Source organism: Carcharodon carcharias, chromosome 6, assembly GCF_017639515.1.
Source record: "Carcharodon carcharias isolate sCarCar2 chromosome 6, sCarCar2.pri, whole genome shotgun sequence".
NCBI classification, from domain to species: domain Eukaryota; kingdom Metazoa; phylum Chordata; class Chondrichthyes; order Lamniformes; family Lamnidae; genus Carcharodon; species Carcharodon carcharias.
The window spans coordinates 168,715,487-168,735,127 of record NC_054472.1 but is presented as its reverse complement, the minus strand read 5'-3'; the positions used below and the strand labels follow the sequence as shown (position 1 = coordinate 168,735,127).

Below are 19,641 nucleotides of genomic sequence, written 5' to 3'. Positions count from 1 at the left end.
CTTTTTTCCTTTTAAGTGCCCCAGTGACACATTACGGATAAGCTGCTTGATATGGTTTGGCTGCTCAATTTTTTTTAAAAAAAAACATGATATTTTCTAAACAGCAGATTTGGAGGTTTTAGCTGACAACCTTCTACTACACAATCTGATTTGTCTTGCATCAACATATGATCTTTAAAGCTTTAAGGTGGAAATGATAGATCAATAACTCAATGTTAAAGTTCACAAACCAAAAAAACTGGCAGCACTGTGGTTCTGAACAGAGCAGAAAGCACAAGATCTAGACCTATCTGCAAGACCACCAGTTTCTCATAAATAACAATCAGTAAAAACCCAATGTAAAATTATTCAACTACAATGAATAGAAATCACAGCAAGGTCAAAGAAGAAATCACAATGCTGTGTGTTAACATCAGTAATATAACAGAAGTCTATTTGCATTTTACACAGTATAAGCCCTGGGAAGCTCAAGTGAACTTGCCCCTGTATCATAAGTGGATTCTCTTCATTTCTCTACATTTAGTGAATGATTTGTTACCATTCCCTCTCCAAAGCACACTATGCAATTCATCTGAGCCCAAATTATCACTGAAGCTTATTTCCACAGATAACGTTCAGAGGGATTTACCTTATTGGAAAGTAACTTGGATTAAATAGTTTTTTTTCACTGAAGCATCAAGTGGTACAAAAATACAGGGTCAGATAAATGAAAGCCAAATTTTGAGTATTACAATTTAGCTGTTAATTTCCGGCTTACAATTATAGCTGCTTCAACATTATGTTAACCTAGAAGTTTAAACCTTTGAAATTACAAAAAAACTTTGTGCAATTTTTAAATAACAGGCCCATATTGCTAATGTCCCTGAATGTTTTCATTGACATTAACGGGTTTGGACTATAAGCTAACTTAAATTTAATGAAAAAAGAAAGGGTACATCTACTTGGCTTCCAACATTAAGTACTTCTAATATACTAGTACATGTTCTTTTGGTAGATACGACTGAACAAACACACAAAAAATTCTCTCAACCACAAACTATCCAGCTTATCTTTAGCACCGCTGTGACAAATGGTAAAGGCTTGTGGAAAGTGCAGTATAAGTATGTTTTACACAAATTTTAACTACGCCATGCAGTGAAGCCACTGAAGCTATAATTGCAATTTACAAAGATGTCTTTTACAAAACAAACATGGGCATCCTGCTAGACTTAAGAAATTTGAGAACTAAAAGATGATTTCCTTTTTCAAGAAAGGCCACACAGGCTGATATTGTCGTTAATATAAAGACTCTCAAAAGAGAGACAGAATGTAATGCTTACGAACATAGCAATTTTAACTTTTAGACGTCCATTTAATATACCTCCAAGATCGCTATGTTTCTTAAGTGTCACTGCCAAGAGATGGCAAGCATTTTATGTGAATCATAACTAAAAAAGAAAATTCTATAATCAATTGACACCATTTGTTTACTTTGTTATTAGTCTTTTAGCTTACTGCAGTTGTTTACATTGAAGTTTACAAAATTATTTACAAGCACAAATATTTTTCAATTATGCACAAATGACATTTACAATAAAAAACGCTAATGATGATTTAATTCCCAAGATGAATCTGCTACATGCTTAAAATGACACTGTTTCACAATCTAGCTCCTTATCTACAATTTTTGCAGATTATTAGAACTATCCCAATTGAATGTTGGCCACCAATGGCAGTAACTTATAAGAAGGCAGATCTAATCAGCCAATTGCAGCACCAGTTGCTTCTCAAATGGCAGTGTCTGCAATAAATTCTCACAAAGAGCTGCTGCCATCCAATGATTACAGCACTTTTATTCTATTATTGATTCATTATCTCTGGTTTAATGTTACTACAACTGTCAATATATAGCGCAAGAACAGAGAATACAGGGGCCAGTTCGCAGTAGCACCCATAACTTTGAAGCAAGATGTAAACTTTTTATAGTGCTGGTTAGAGATTGCTTAATAGCTAAGGACACTTCAATAACCAAACCTGCCCCAGAAACTGGAACAGAGATACGTAACTAGGGATTGTCCAGTTCTTAAGAAAAACGCCCAACATAGTCAATGGCTAACACAAGAATACAAACAAAAAAAAAGTAACTATGGCAATGTAATCTCTAAAGCTGCCCAAATTTGCTTATCAATTTAATTTTTAAAATTTATATTACAAAACCAGCTGAGTTGGACGTAGGATATCGCCAAATAAGTGCATAAGTCAATTTTTAAAAGTAAACAGAACAGGAAACAATTGGAACTACAATAGAACCTTGATCTTAAATTTTTCCATAAACCTTTCCTTCAACACGGCAGTTCAACGAACAATCAATGGAACAGCTCAAATAACAAGTTAAGCCTTTGGTTAAGAACTTCTGTCCAGCCCTACAAGTTTGAAGTTCAACTGTACACTTAAAACAAAATAAAATGAATATAAACTACCGCTTCATCAGATTACCATGCTAGTTTAGTATGCTTAAAAGGGGTTAGGTTCTAACATCAGCTTACTCCCCCACCACCTGAATTCCAGTGAAATAATTCCTCATTTCCATAATTAAGTTCTGACAATACACATCTGCCCTAGTTCAGAAACAACTTAATGGAAAAATTCTAAGTGTAGTCTTTAAAGCCCTGAGTGTTCATCATGCTGTTACTACTTACTATATGGTCACTTATTTTAATTGCTAGATTAGTAGCCCTGCACTTTTGAAACTGCACTGCACTCCACCGGGTTTTCACGGACATCAATACCTCTTCATTGGCCAACACACCAGGTGGGTGTGTTTGATCTTTCTGTAAAGATTCCCTTCCCAGCAAACATCCCCTCATCTTTCTTCAGATAATCTACTTATAACAGCTAAAACCTGTACCACACAGGAAACCTAAGTACATGACAGTCAAGACTCAGGCTTGAACTTGGGTCTCCTGAGTTGTAAAGTTGAATGCCTTAGTGTTGTATCTAATGAATGTCACAAAGACATTCTTGCAGTTGTACAGATTGTTCACAATTACTCGAAAGCCTCAATCGGACTATTTCAGTACCAAAGACTGATACACTTAGTGTGTCCTTCACTACATCCATTCCTCAAACTCTACCAGAATTGTAGGTAAAGAATATTGCAGGATTCAATGAGAAGCATGAGGACAATATGTTGTAACTTGCTACATTTTTAGAAGCACAGTTCATCAGTCCTTGCAAGTTAATATTTCATAAATAAAAGATTTCTTAAAAATTCTGAACTTGTTTGGCAAAATATGCCCATTATCGTAATATGATTTGCAGCATTGTCACCATTCCTGTACAAAGTACCATGCAGCCTGATACAGAAATAATTGAAAACAGTTTATAAAACTCTTCTACAATACAGTTTATCTCGTTTGTTACATAACTTCAAAAGCAAAGGTTTTATCCCAAAGATCTATGTACAATATGGTTTTTATTCATGGCCACATAAATAAGTTGTTAACACTGAAATTTATGCTGGTTGCACCTTCTTTAAGATTTAAAAATTTGATGAAGGATTGAGGTATATAAAACTGGATACTTTATACAAGGTTTTGAGTCACTTAATAAGTGCGTATAGGCCATTGAAAAGATATTGTATATAACCATAAAAAGGTTTGGCTTCAATCTGGGGGTGGATTTTAATCCAGGAAACAGTTTACATCAATTAGATGACTACCATTAATAAAAATGCTTGCCTCATGGCAAAAACCTAGCACCATCTTTGAACTACTTTGCCAATATGACAGTGGCATGTGCTCATTCTGTTTTTGCTGACACGAGAATAACCACGAGGTAGTTTAAAATTACTTCATTCTTAGAAAGTTTCAATTTTAATAGTTCTCATCTGACTGCCCTATAATAACTGAATTCAAATCAGCGAAGTAATTGTCATGGTAATCCTTATATCCTACATGGCGGCAAGCCACAGTGGTGGCACACTAGACAACCACAGCAGAAAAATATTTCATTTGCATCACTGGTGTATTGTATCAAGATCTGAGAACTAAACAATTGCAGCATCTTACAAAAATATCAAGAGCTCAATATATAAAATAGTAGTGCCCATCTGTTCTGGTTATGTTTTATAGATTGTCTCCAAAGATTAATTGCTTCAAACACACACCAATATTTTTCTACTAAACACATCTTAAAAAGAGACTGCATTCCTTCTGTTGGAAATCATAGATACATCTCAGAACTGCTGAGAAAGTCAAACCTAAACAATATATTGCCTGCTCAAAAAGGAAAAACACTAACGCTTCATTAACTTACTTTCAGTGTTAAAAGACTTTTTTTTGCCCTTTGACTCAAGATGGCCATGTTTCACAGTACTGTATTACAGTAGTCTTCGCGGAATTCACTGGATAAAACTCCAGATATAATAAAAGGAATGCTGTTGATGTTCAATTTTGAGTTTCAAAATTCTGCCATTTGAAGCCAACAGACGGGATTACTATGCCTTAAAGACTCACACCATCCTCTAAATTCCTCCACAACTTAACAGTCCTAAACAAACCTCCATCGAATATGCAGTTTCTAATGCATATTATAATGCTTCCGCAAAATATATACTACTTTCTCTTTCTATCTACACCAGGCTTAAGTCTAGTTTTATCTATTATAGAATTAGGTTGCAGTTATTTAACTTCCATTAGTGACTAAATGTACTGAGGCGACTACCACAGGCCTCCCAATATTCCATGCTTTCGCTGTTCAAGAGAAATGTTACAGGTGACTTGATTCACACATTAACAACCTGGTCACATTTCATCTTATAGCTGAAATAGGCCTGCAGGGTATTGCAATGTACACAGCAACAGAAATACATTAACTGCTCGTTCAACACTACACTGCCTGGCAAATGCAGCTGGTCTGGTCTTAGCCCAGCTCTGTTCAGAAATCCCAACTGAGGACACCTGTCAAGCAAAATACATAGTGCGCAGTGTGTCCTGGTGAACCTGTACAGCTTTAGCCAGAGCCTGTTGATCCCGGCCATTACTCTGACCAGATGTGTGACTCCCTTCAGCACTGAAAAGAAAAAAAAGAGCAAGATTAGTTGAAAGACAAATTGTACACTGCTAAACTTGTCAAACTAATGCATTGCATTACAGGCTATCCTGCACAACCAGTTTATGCAGGTGTTTATGCTCCACCCAAGTCTGACACCCTGCTTCATCGAATCCCATCAGCACATGGCACTACTCCTTTCTTCCTCACAAAATTACCTAGCTTCCCTTAAAGGTATCTATGCTATTTGCATCAACTATATGTGGCTGTAAGTTTCACATTCTAATTAGTCTGGGTAAAGAATATCCTGAAATCCTTATTGGATTTATTAGTGACTATCTTACTTTATGGTCAACAGGATTCCCCCACAAGTGCAAACTTTTTCTCTACAACTACCCTATTAAACCTGTTCATTATTTAAAAGATCTTTATTAGCTCATCCCTCAATCTTCTCTCTTCCTGTTGAGGCTTTCTTGATCATTGTAACTGCTCAGTTCCAGTTTTATACTTTTTTTAAAACCATCTCGTGAATCCCTATATCCTTTGTAATGCGCATACTAGAGCTATACACAGTACTATATGGTTTAGCCAAGGTTCTACGCAAGTTTAACATAACCCATCTTCTGCTTTTGAATTCCACTCAAACGAAACTGTTTACATTTTTACAACTTTGTTGACCTGCATTGGCAGTTTTAAGCTTTATGAATCTGTACCCCTAGATCATTTTGCTCCTTTACTTCATTTAGACTATTTCCCAAAGAACATGTGGCCTTCTTGTCCCTCCTATAAAAATGAGGTACCATCTCACACTCACCTATATAGAAATTTGTTTGACCTTTATATGCCAAGAAGCCAAATTATTAAACCCGAGATACTAAACCTCACACCTAACTTTGAGTTAGCGAGGAATACAAGACAGGACGGCCGGATAATTCCTATCACTTAATTCATTGGCATTTATTGTACTGTTTTCCCAATTCAATTGCCAATTTCTGTCCCATTTGTTGATGCTAACTATGCCAAAAGGCAAGGTCTAGGACCAAAGATGATGGTTGTGAGGTGTAAATACAGATGGCTATTGGATAAGAGCTATATTTTATAGGAACATAGAAAACAGAAGGAATAGACCATTCGGCCCCTCAAGCCTGCTCCACATTCAACTAGATCAGGTTGATCTTATACCTCAATGCCATTTTCCTGCATTATCCCTATATCCCTCAATGTTTTTAATATCTAGAAATCTATTGATCTCTGTCTTGAACATACTCCCTGACTGAGCCTCCACAGTTTTCTAGGGTAGAGAATTCCAAAGATTCACCACCCTCTGAGAGAAGAGCTTGTTTCATGTATCATTTTCAGATCCAATATTCCAGAGCATGTCATGTCATGCTAGAATGAAAATTAGCAGTTAACATAATGTCCAATGAAGACCTTCTTTGAACAGGAATATCACATGTTCAGTAGTTTCAAAGACTATTCACAAGATGCTTACAGATAAGGAAGGCCTTTGAGCGCACGTTAGCTCATTCATAGCACCTACAGCACAGAAGCAGGCCATTTGGTTCAATTGGTCTGTGCCAGTCTTCAGGTTCTACACAAGGCTCCTCCTATCCTTTTTCAGCTCACCCTATCAACATATCCTTCTATTCCTTTCTCCCCCATGTGTTTATCTAGCTTCCCCTTAAATGTATCAATACAATTCATTTCAACTATTCCCAATGGTTGTGAGGTCCACATTCTCACCACTCTTTGGGTGAAAAAGTTTCTCCTGAACTCCCTCTTGGATTTATTAGTGACTATCATATTTATCACCCATAGTTTTTGGTCTCCCCGAGTGGAAACATCGCTTCTATATCTACCCTACTGTAGCTCAGTCACTCAATACTAAAGATCAGCACCCGGAGCACAAAATTCACAGAAGAGTCAAACAAACAGTCAAAGACTCAAAAGGGTCTTCATACCTATCATGTTCCTTGTCCACCAAATGGTATCTGGCACGGAAAGCCACCAAATGAGCGTAATAGGCTGGGGCTGGGATGGAGACTGACCGTGTACACCGGACATATGTGTGGCAAAGTTGATATGTGAGAATCTGAAGTTCATCTGCATTGAAGCGGTTATCATCCCATAGCACATGGTAGTGAGATGGTCTGCTTGTTCCCTAGAAAATATGTTTAATTATTAGCTCTCACTTATAATCAAAATTATTTTCAAATTGCTTCTTTAAGTAATGTAGAAATAAAACCGGCAGAACATATAATCTGTCTATGCATTCTTTTCTCTATTTTGCTGGACTCCAGCAGAGAATAGGTTAAAGTAATCCTACCCTGAAATGTCATTCACATTTGGGATTCTGACAACGTTAAAAGCTGAAAAACTAACTTAATAGGAGTTGTGCACAAAAACTTGCTATCATATGGATCAACTAACAGCACTGACAGCTTTTACAGGAGTCAATGTTTTGGCAGGTAGACAAAAGATTGAGATATGGAAAGTCATGCACACTTTTTTTTCTCTCCAATTTCACATCTCTGCTATCAGAGCCTTCTTCAGTTGCAAAATCAGAATAGGTTGGATCAAGCCTTGTACAAGATCAATGAAAGTTTTCAGCAGCTGATCTAAACACACAAATTTAATATTGGACAGGTTGAGCAAATGGTCTTCCCTTGTTACCTGATCAAAATTCACTAAGTCCCACAACAGAATTGTAAGCACCTCTTTTGACATTCAATACGGTACTGCCTCCACATAGTTGGAAACACCTCATCTTTTAGATGATGGTGTTAAAGTAAGGTCCCAACTGCCTGTTCAGGTTGATGTTTATGATCTTATAGCTTTACGTCAATTGCAGAGTTCTGGTGCCCTGGCCAACATTTCTGCTAAAGGGATTGGCTGGTCATTTATGTACTTAAAACATTGCTGTTAACCAGCCTCTGTACTCAGTCACAGTCTGAAGTCCATTAAGGCAGACTGACCTTTCCTTAATAATATTTACACATAATATTCCACCATTGAAATGATGCATTTATCCAGAGATGTAAGTCACTGATAGGAAACACTAGAACGTAAACTCAGTTTTATGACTCTTCATTGATGAAACCTTGGTTTATTCCACAAACGCTATACCTTTGCCATTGATTCCATTTCCTTGCCTGGCTACTGTCTCAGTTTGAATCAAACCATCTGCATCCACAGCATCTTATTCAGCTTCATACAAAGCTTCTAATGATATAACCTTTCTCTATCACAAAGACTGCTTACTCCCACCTGCGTACCATTGCACACCATCCTGCTTTCACCTATTTGCTGCTGAAACCCTCATCTGTGCTTCTTCCAACTCCAGATCAGACTTTTCCAAAGCTCTCCTGATGAGCACCATTCTCCATCCTCTAAGTTTCAACTTGCCCAAAGCTCCACTACGGGTAAGCTATGGTGTATCAAGTCTTGTTCACCCATCAAGTCTATCTTCCCTATCCCAAACTGGCTCCCCAAATCTACAAACTTAGCATTTCTACCTTGTCTTTAAATCATTTCATGGTTTTGCCTTCCTAGCCAACCTGCTCCAGCCCCATAACTTCTAGTTCCTCCAACTTTGGCATCTTGTGCATTCCCAGCTCCCTTTGTCCAATAATTGGCAGCTATCTTACACCATGCTTTGGTACTCCCTCCTTAAACCATTTCACGCACACACCCCCTCCCCCACCACAACCTACAAAACCCAGCTCTATGATCAAGCTTCTAATCCCACCTAATATCACCTTTTTATCTCAGAAATTGTTTTGAAGAATTGTGACACCTTGTTTTTTTATATTTAAGATGATATAGAAGTGCAAGACATTTTGGTTGTTACACTAATCCATATTGATACAGCACTTTTAACAGAGTGGAATATCTCAGTGCTTCAGAGGAGCAATCAAATGGGACACATAAGGAAATACAAGGGCAAAAGAAAACTGAGCTGTTTCCAGACCAAGATGTAGGAGAGTAAGCACAGGAATGAGGATGAATGGAATTTGGAGTGAGTTAGGATACAGGCAGCAGAGTTTTGGGATAGCTTAAGTCTACATGGAGCGCAAAGTGGGAAGTTAGCCAGGAGTATACTCGAGTCTACAGCTAACAAAATCTTGGGTTACAGGAACATTATTTTGTTATTCCAGCCTGATATCTTTTTTTAAAAAAAGACTTACCTGAATGCCAGCGTGGCTGCACAGGTAAAAGTCAAACTCTGATGGATGTGTTATTTTTGTATCCACTGTTGTGCCAGCTGGAATATTGCCACTTTTTCCAACCTGTAAATAAAGAAAATAAAATTTGGGAGTTTACCTAAGTTACACGCAAGAAGCCATGTTCAATCAGTTTACAGGCTTGAAGTGAACAGTGTTCCCCGAAAAGTTTTATCTTTCTAGAGAAATTCATGGATTGCTGATACAAGGTCAAGTGAAAGGGGTACTGTTTCTTCTTTCTGATACTGCAATAAGTCTTACAGAACATAAAAAAGCTCACTGGTCTCTAAGGCTCCAGCTGAACCTTTGCTGAATTTTTAAGTCATGTCTGTCCCATCTAGAGAGATAGAGAGGTGTTTGGCCTTGTTAAATTTCACAACCTGTTACAAATAGAACCATTTAATTCAGTACACATTTGTCAATCATGTTGAAGTATATATTACCTAATTTCTACATTGAAACCCATATGATATTCCTTTAACTTCCTAAAATCAAATCTTACCACAGGCTCCCAGAGCGAACCTGTGACGAGGACTACTAAAACTGGGATTTTTGGGTATTTTTTTGCTGCATTTACAGTTACAAATTTATATCCGCTTCAGCTAATAAGTCTGGAAGTCCAGTATTGGTAATGTTATCACTTCAAAAACATAGTAAACAGAGACTTGTCACAAACTCATTTTCTGCCAACTATCAATGGTTTAAACTAATTCAGACATTCGAATTACAGAAACCAAAATATATACCTTTACACCCTAAAATGGAAGAGAAAACACACAAATTATTTTAAAATTAATGGCAGGTGCTCATGATTACAAATTCAGTTGAGTTGAACTGTACAGCCTATGTTGCTACTTTTTTTGAAAAGCAAAATAGCATCTAGCAAACCAGAGTCAAACCAGTTTAGGGTGTTGCTGGAGCTTTCCTTATTAGTTACTGTATACAAATATGAATCCAATAATCAAAATAGAGAAACAAACATTTCCTTAGTATCAAGTCTCTAAATCATCCCTACCCTTTCATTCTTATCAGTACAGAAGAGTCTGGTGTGATGTCGCTTTTGAACCACAATAAAAGTGATGCCAGGCTGGTAGTCTTTTTCTAATTTAATACATGCCTCTCGGATGGCTAGCAACTCATGATGGAGCACCTATGAAAGTAATTTACAACAACGTTAATTTTATCTGGAAGAACAGTAGAAAAACTTTGAAACAGAATTCGTTGAGACATGATGCGCACTGAAACACAATTTATAGTTTAAAGTGAAAATATTTCACACAATGCCAACAAGGATGATAAATACTTCACCCATAGAAAAACAAAATACTGCAGATGCTGGAAATTTGAAATAAAAACAGAAAATGCTGCTAATATTCAGGCCTGGCAGCATTATTTTAAAATGCATTCTTTCATGGAATGTGGGTGTCACCAGTTAGGCCGGCATTTGTTCCCCGTGCCTAATAACATGCATCTGTGTAGAGAAACAGAGTTAATGATTCAGATCAATGGCCTTTCATCAGAACTGGGGAAAGATAAAAATTACACTGCCCAAAAGGAAACAAAATTAGACTAAAAAAATTAACCAGCTTTATAATAGAGTGTGGCGTCAAGGAGCCCTAGCAAAACTGGAGTCAATGGGAATCAGAGGGGAAACTCTCCACTGGTTGGAGTCATGCCTAGCACAAAGGAAAATGGTTGTGGTTGTTTGAGATCAATTAGTCCCAGAATATCACTGCAGGAGTTCCTCAGGGTAGTGTCCTAGGCTGAACCATCTTCAGCTGCTTCATCAATGACCTTACTTCCAACATAAGGTCAGAGGTGCGGATGTTCGCTGATGATTGCACAATGTCCAGCACCATTCGCAACACCTCGGATACTGAAGCAGTCTGTGCCCATATGCAGCAAGACCAGGACAACACTGATAAGTGGCAAGTAATGCAACACAAGTGGCAGGCAATGGCCATCTCCAACAAGGAAGAACCCAACCATTTCCCCATGATATTTAATGGCATTACCATCGCTGAATCCTCCACTATCAACATCCTAGGGGTTATCATTGACCAGGAACTGAACTGGACTAGCCACTGTGGCTACAAAAACAGGTCAGAGGCTGGGAATTCTGCAGAAGTAACTCGCCTCCTGACTCCCCAAAGCCTTCCCACCATCTACAAGGCACAAGTCAGGTGTGTGATGGAATACTTCCCACTTTCCTGGATGAGTGCAGCTCCAACAGCACAAGCAGTTCTACACCATCCAGGACAAAGCAGCCCACTTGATTGGCACCCCATCCACCCTCTCCACCAATGACACACAGAGGCAGCACTGTGTATCATCTACTAGATGCACTTCAGCAATTCACCAAAGCTCCTTCGCGAGCACCTTCCAAACCCGCAAACTACCCACTAAGACAAGGGCAGCAGCTGCATGGAGACACCACCACCTGCAAGCTCCCTTCCAAGCCACACACCATCCTGACTTGGAAATATATTGCCACTCCTTCACAGTCACTGGGTCAAAATCCTGGAACTCCCTCCCAAACAGCACAGTGGGTGTACCTACACCACATGGACTGCAGTGGTTCAAGGCAGCTTACCACCACCTTCTCAAGGGCAATTAGGGGTGGGAAATAAAAATGCAGGCCTAGCCAACAACGCCCACATCCCATGAAAGAATTTTTTAAAAATTAGAAAACTGTCCCTACATCAAGTCTATGACCAGCAAAGTTTCTTCGGGATGGGGTGTTGCTTATTTTGTTCAGCATTCAAGTAGAAAAGGACTGTTCAGAACCCTATATTTTACACAGAAAGCAATTCACTTCAGTGGAATACACAAAGAATAACTTGTCCATTAGATTGAGAACTTTTCCACGTTGTTTCTGCTTTATATTTGCTTCTGTCCTATTTTCCTTTATGCTTCTAAGTTTCATCTTGCCCATTTTCCACCATCTGCCTGTGCTGCTAAGCAACAGGTAACACTACACTACACAAGTGGCAAGAGCATGGCCATCTCAATGAGAGTCTAATCATCTTCCTTAACATCCAACAGATATATCACCAAGTCCTCATCATCAACATCCAGGTGGGATGGGGGAGGTGTTTGTCACCACTGACCAGAAACAATTGGAGTAGCCATCTAAATGCCATTGTTGCTACAGCAAGTCAGAGGCTGGGTATACTGTGTCGAGTGGTTCCCCTAGAATTCCCTAAGCCTCTCCACCACTTAAAAGGCACGTGTCATAGGGTGGTAAGATGGATGAATGCAGCTGTAACTGCAAGGTTAACACCATCCAAGACATATAGTTTACTTGATCAGCACCTCACTTAAGTCCAAATATGCAGCCCATTCACCACCTGCGTACTATGGCTGCACCATAGTCGTCTGCAACCGCTTCTTCAGCAACACCTCTCAAATCTATGGTGTCTGCCACTTAGCACTCAAATCTAATAAATTTCTAGGTTCGACTAAGGGAAAAGATAAAGTTGGTAAGGAACTGTCATCACAGATTTTTTTCTCATTTGGAACAGATCATTTTGTGCTATGTGGGCAATAACTTAACATTATTCTTTGTTATGCGACTGACAATAAACCCTTCTCCAGAAATAGTGATAGTACAGGCACGATAGGTGCTTGCACACAAAAAATTAGTACAAGGCAAAAATACTGAAGAGGAGAGCCGAACACTCATGCAGTCAAATCAAAAAATGCCTCGAAGTCCTAGAGTTAGAAGAAAATGAAATCCTGAAAACACAGAAAACATCAAGTGAGATGGAGGAGAAATTGTGGTTTATGTTGAAACTAATGACATTGGTAGCAGAACAGTGACCCTTAAGAGTGCGCCAGTAATTAAGTAACTGATTATAACATGGACATTCCATACCCCCTTTCTCCCACCCATTTCCACTAGAATAGAAACATCCTAGCGCCAAGTGCCAATTAGCAGAGGAACAGTAAATTAAAGGAGCGAAATACATGAATGGAGAGATTGTGCAGAGGCAAAAGTCCACACTTCCAGGACATTGTGACCTGTTTTGGGGCAGCAGTGTTACGTACATGATAAGAAGTAGGAGCAGAAGTAGGCCATTTGGCCCATCGAATCTGCTCCGCCATTCAATCACATCATGGCTGATCTGATAATCCTCAACTCCGCTTTCCTGTCTTTTCCCCATAACCCTCAATTCCCTGGGATAAAATCAAAATACTGCGGATGCTGGAAATCTGAAACAAAAACTAAAAATGCTGGAAAACTCAGCAGGTCTGACAGTGTCTGTGGAGAAAAAAAAGTTAACGTATCGAGTCCGTGTGGCTCTGAAGAAGAGTCATACGGACTCGAAACGTTAGCTCTGTCCTTCTCTTCACAGATGCTGTGAGTGGCCTTTGACTCCCTTACTGATTAAAAATCTTTCTCAGCCTTGAATATGCTTAATGACCCAGCCTCTACAGCCCTCTGCGGTAAACAATTCCACAGATTCACTACCCTCTGAGATAAAATACCTCCTCATCTCTGACTTAACTGGCTGACATTATGCCCTCTGGTCCTAGACTCTCCCACAAGGAGAAACAACCTCTCACCATCTACCCTGTCAAGCCCCCTAAGAATCTTATATGTTTCAATAAGGTCGCCTCTCATTCTTCTAAACTCCAATGTGTACAGGCCCAACCCACTCAACCTCTCCTCAGAAGAAAATCCCTCCATACCTGGGATCAACCTAGTGAACCTTCTCTAGACTGCCTCCAATGCCAGTATATCTTTCCTTAGACAAGGGGGCAAAAACTGTTCACAGTATTCTAGGTGTAGTCTAACTAGTGCCTTGTCTAGTTTTAGGAAGGCTTCCTGATTTTTATAATCCATTATCTTTGAAATAAAGGCCAGCATTCCATTTGCCTCCCCTATTACCTGAACTTGAATGGTAGCTTTTTTGGGATTCATGCACAATGACCCCAAATCCATCTGTGCTGTGGCTTTCTGCGGTCTCTCTCTATTTAAATAACATTCAGCTCCTCTGTTCTTCCTGCCAAAGTGCATAACCTCATATTTTCCCACATTATATTCCATCTGCCAAGTTTTTGCCCACTCACTTAGCCTGTATAGATCCCTCTGTAGACTGTCATTCTCACTGCTTGCCTCAACTATTTTTGCGTCTTCCGCAAACTTGGTGATAGTACATTCACTTCCGTCATCCAAGGCATTTACATTGTAAATAATTGTGGCCTCAGCACTGATCCCTGTGGTATTCCACTAGTTACAGGTTGCCATCCTGAAAATGCTCCCCCTTAAACCAGCTCTCTGTCTTCTATTAGTTAGCAAATCCTCTATCCATGCTAATATATTACCCACAATACCATGGGCTCTTATCTTATGCACCGTACCTTATCAAATGCATTTTGGAAATCCAAACATATTACAACTGGTTCCCCTGTATCTATCTTGCTTGTTACCTCCTCAAAGAATTCTGATAAATTTGTCAGGAATGATTTCTCCTTCAATGAAGTCATGCTGAATCTGCTTGATTATATTATTCATTTCTAAATGCTCTGCTATTACATCCTTTATAATAGACTAACATTTTCCTAATGACAGATGTTACGCTAACTGGCCAATAGTTACCTGTTTTTTTTTATCTCCCTTCCATTTTGAATAAGAGCTTTACATTGGCAGTTTTCCAATCTTCTGGGACTTTTCCAAAATCTAAGGATTCTTGAAAGGTTACGGGCAGCTGCATCCACTATCTCTGTAGCTGCTTCCTTAATATCCTAGGACACATCCCATCAGGTCCAGGGGACTTATTGGCCTTTAACCCCATTAGTTTCTCTAGTACTTTTTCTCTAGTGATAGTTATTGTATTTATTTCCTCCCCCAGCCTTTTGCCCCTTGATCATTTAGTATTTTTGGAATCTATTAGTGTCTTCTACCAAGAAGACTGATGCAAAGTATTTATTCAACTCCTCTGCCATTTCCTGGTTCCCCATTATTTCCCCAGCCTCATTCTCCAAGGGGCTATGTTTACTTTAACATCTCTCTTCCTTTTTATATGTTTAAAGAAGCTCCTGCTGTCCGTTCTTATATTACTTGCTAGTTTACCCTCAGTTTATTTTCTCCCTCTATTATTTTCTTGGTCATCTTTTGTTCGTTTTTAAAACTTCCCCAATCCTCTGGTTTACCACTAATCTTTGCCACATTGTATGGCTTTTCTTTCAATTTGATACTATCCTTAACTTCCCATGGTTAACCATGGTTGGTTTATCCCCTTCCTTGAATCCTTCTTCCTCACTGGGTTATCCCCTTCCTAGAGTCCTTCTTCCTCACTTGGTTATATCTTTGTTGTGAGTCTTGAACTATTTTCTTAAACAACTGCCATTGTTCATCAACCATCTTTTCTGCTAAACTCTTTTTCCAGTTCACTCCAGCCAACTCTGCCCTCATTTCTTTGTAATTAGCCTTATTTAAGTTTAGCACAGTTGTTTCCGATCCAGGTTTCTCACTCTCAAACGGAATGCTAAATTCTACCATGTTATGGTCACTGTTTCCTAGGGTGTCTTTTACTGAGATCATTTATTAAACCTGCCTCATTATCAGATTCAAAATAGCCTGATCTCTAGTTTGATCCACAACAAATTATTCTAAAAAGCTGTCCCAAACACGCTCTATGAATTCTTGCTCGTGGCTACCTCTGCCAATTTTCCCAATCTGCATGAAGATTAAAGTCACCCTTGATTAATGTATTGCCTTTTTACATGCCATTATCTCCTGACTTATTCTCTGTTCTACAGTATAACTACTGTCAGGGAGCCTATAGACTACTCCCACCAGTGCCTTCTTCCCCTTGTATTTCTTACCTCCACCCATATGGATTCTACATCTTCCACCCATATGGATTCTACATCTTCCGATCCAAAGTCATTTCTTGCTATCATACTTACTCCATCTCTTACTAACAAAGCTACCTCACGGCCCTTTCCTTCTTCCTGTCCTTTTGAAAAGTCTCATACCCCTAAATATACAATTCCTGGCATTGATCTCCTTGAAGCCATGTCTCCGTAGTGGCTATAAGATCATGCCCATTAACCTCTATTTATGCAGATAATTCATTTATTTTGTTCTGAATATTACATGATTTAAGAGCTATTAATTTTGCCTTTACCATTTTTCCCCCTTTGGCCCTATTTGCTGCTGTTTTTTTTATGGATAGGCTTCACCTGAAAATGACTGTGACCAACATTTTCACTGGGAGAGAAATGTGCTAGAGTAGGTTTCACCTTAAATGTAGGGGAACAGGAATACAATAGATGTAAAAGCAAAAGGGTCAAGAGCACACAAAACATGAGAACACAACAGATCAGAAGTAGGTGGGAGTAAAGTGAGTAAAATGCAGAGGAAGTCATGCCAATGGAAGGGTTACTGTCGATAAAACTAGTGTTGGAGGGGCAAATAACTATGACAGAGGGAAGGTGAGGTTATATAAAATCATTAACAGGTGTAGCTTAGGCTAGGGCAGAAATGTAAGCTGAGCATTCCTGATTACAAAATATTCAGCAGGGATAGAGTAGGGAAAAAAGGAAGGATCTGTAACAAGGTTGACTCCATGAAAGCAGCAAAACATGAATGCTATGGGGAATGATACAAAGGCAGAGTTAGGGCAGGAAAGCCTCTGGCTTTAGTGAAGGGAGAGGAGAAAGAGATGTAGATAAAAATGGTACCCAAAGGAGGAGGAGATAAAAATGCAACAGGAGTGAAGTGACAGATTGACTAATTATTTATACACCAGTCGGAGCAAAACAAATATAAGTGGTAAAGAAAGGGAACGGTTTCTACAGTATAATTAAAGACGGTTTTTATTCTAATAAAAGGGCATAGTGAGCTAATTCTAGGAAATTAAGTGGGGCAAATAGGTAATAAGAGTCAAGAAACACCCATGAACAGCAATTAATTAGGTTCCACATAAAAGCTGAAAGATAAAAGACAGAAGCTTATTGACTGAGAAAGGGCCAATTTCAATGAGATAAAGAGGGAACAAGCCCAGGTAAACTGTCAAAAAAAAGTGGCAAATGAGATAGCACTCAAGCAATAGGAAACAGATGAACGTAACAATTCTGTGATGACAGACTAGATGCACCCATTACAACCAGTAAAGAACATGTGGCAGAAAAATTACATAGTCACATCAGGCCACCTAAAGTAGTGCAAGAATAGATTTCTCCATTTTTTGGTTCATAGGCTAGGCTAAGTCCAGATTAAGCATAGTAAAGTCATTTTTTCTTTAAAACTCAGTATCCCTACTTGAGTGAATTATCAAACCACCTATGTACAACCACTGGCTGCAAAAGGATTGTTATACAAACAGGTTATTAGTTCCATTAGGTAAGCACATTTATAGGCTTCGCAGCATCTTCAATTAGCTAGTAAAACTCACTTCTCCAACCCAACAGATCTGCCTAGAATTTATTCACCTGTTGAAACTGTCCTTCTGACACTCCATCTCTATAGAATATAATGCGTGTTGGTTTGAAGCGAGTGGATTTGTAAAACTGGATGAGGAGTTCTCTGACCATGAAAGCAAGATCCTGGATGATCTCCTGTCGATGTTGCTGTACACGGACTGTGGCACAATAGCGACTTGGATGAGCATCCATACTACCCACCACCTAAGGAAAAGGATGTGGGATGCAGGAAAAAATAAACCTAAGGTAAGTTTCAGCAGATAACCAAACCACATTCCTAAGGAATTAGTACATAACTATTGACTGTGAGGGAGCCTCAGAAGTAACATTTAAATCAACAAAATTGCCAATAATGATAATATTCACTTTAACTAAAGGTGATATTTACACTTCCAGGAGCAAAATACAGAAAGATTGCTTTTAAACCAAGTGAGTGTTATCACTTTGGTTTAACAGGTCCTTACAATTGTGACTCCTAATATAACAATACTTTAAAAACATGCTCCACAATTGACAATTCAAGTTGTAACTGTACTAACAAATGACCCAAACGGTCATTTTTACCAAGTGACTAACCTGCAATATTCTAGACATCACTATCAAAAATTACTGACAAACTATTACTCAAAATGATCTGGTAGAACTTGGGCATAGAATATTAACATAGGAACATGTGAATTCGGAGCAGGCCTTTCGGCCCCTTTAGCCTGCTCCGCCATTCAATAAAATCATGGTTAATCTGATTGTAACCTCAAATCTACATTCCCGCCTACTCCTGATAACCTTTCGCCGCATTGCTTATCAAGAATCTATCCACCTCTGCCTTAAAAATATTCAAAGACTCTCTTGCTCAAAAAGCAGTGGAAGCAGAGTTCCAAAGACTCACTACCCTGAAAAGAAAACATTTCCTCTCATCTGTCCCAACTGGGCGACCTCTTACTTTTAAACAGTGGTAGATTCTCACACAAAAATAAACATTCTCTCCACATCGACCCTGTCAAGACCCCTCAGGATCATATGTTTCAATCAAGTCACCTCTATCACTTCTAAACTCCAGCAGACACAAGCTGAGCCTGTCCAACTTTTCCTCATAAGACAACTCCCCAATCCAGATATTAGTTTAGTAAACCTTCGCTGAACTGCTTCCAATGCATTTACATCCTTCCTTAAGTAAGGAGACCAATACTGTACACAGTACTCCAGAGGTGGTCTCACCAGTACCTTGTAAAACTGAAGCATAACTTCCCTAATTTTTTTATTCAATTCCCCTCGCAATAATAACATTCTATTAGCTTTCCTAATTACCTGCTGTACGTACATACTAGCCTTATGCGATTTATGCACCAGGACACCTAGGTCCCTCTAGGTTTCAGGGCTCTTAAATCTCTCACCATTTAGATAATATGCTCTTTCTTATTTTTCCGACAAATATGGACAATTTCATACTTTCTCACGTCATACTCTATTTTGCAGGTCTTTGCCCATTCAGTTAACCTATCTATATCCCTTCGTAGCCTCGTGTCCTCTTCACATCTTACCTATCTTTGTGTCGTCAGCAGCTTTAGCAACCACACCTTCAGTCCCTTTATCCAAATCATTTATATAAATTGTAGAAGTTGAGGCCCCAGCACTGATCCTTGTGGCACACCAATCGTTACATCTTGCCAACCAGAAAAAGATCCATTTATGCCTGCTGTTTCCTGATAGCTAACCAATCCTCTGTCCATGCCAGTATGTTACCCCCTACACCATGAGTTTTTATTTTTTAAAATAACCATTGATAACCTTATCAAATGCCTTCTGGAAATCTAAACACAGTACATCCACCAGTTCCCCTTTATCCACAGCATGTGTTACTTCTTCAAACAACTCCAATGGTTTCACAAAACTATGTTGACTATGCCTGATCGCCACAAATTTTTCTTCTAACATTTTCCTGATGACAGATGTT

The 19,641-nt window shown here is 38.9% G+C and overlaps 1 protein-coding gene across 3 annotated transcripts in view; it reads right to left on the bottom strand.

Moving 5' to 3' along the window:
- Positions 1-1,448: 1,448 nt before the first annotated feature.
- Positions 1,449-19,641, bottom strand: part of LOC121278681 (protein argonaute-2) — a 74,852-nt gene continuing 56,659 nt past the window's right edge. For all 3 annotated transcript variants that reach the window (XM_041189020.1, XM_041189019.1, XM_041189021.1), the window contains 5 exons: positions 17,700-17,894; positions 10,270-10,404; positions 9,219-9,320; positions 6,993-7,192; positions 1,449-5,052 (listed from right to left, as the gene is read on the bottom strand). In XM_041189020.1, the coding sequence (XP_041044954.1) occupies positions 4,944-5,052; positions 6,993-7,192; positions 9,219-9,320; positions 10,270-10,404; positions 17,700-17,894 (741 nt within the window). In that variant the 3' untranslated portion in view covers positions 1,449-4,943. The remainder of the gene's footprint in view (positions 5,053-6,992; positions 7,193-9,218; positions 9,321-10,269; positions 10,405-17,699; positions 17,895-19,641) is intronic.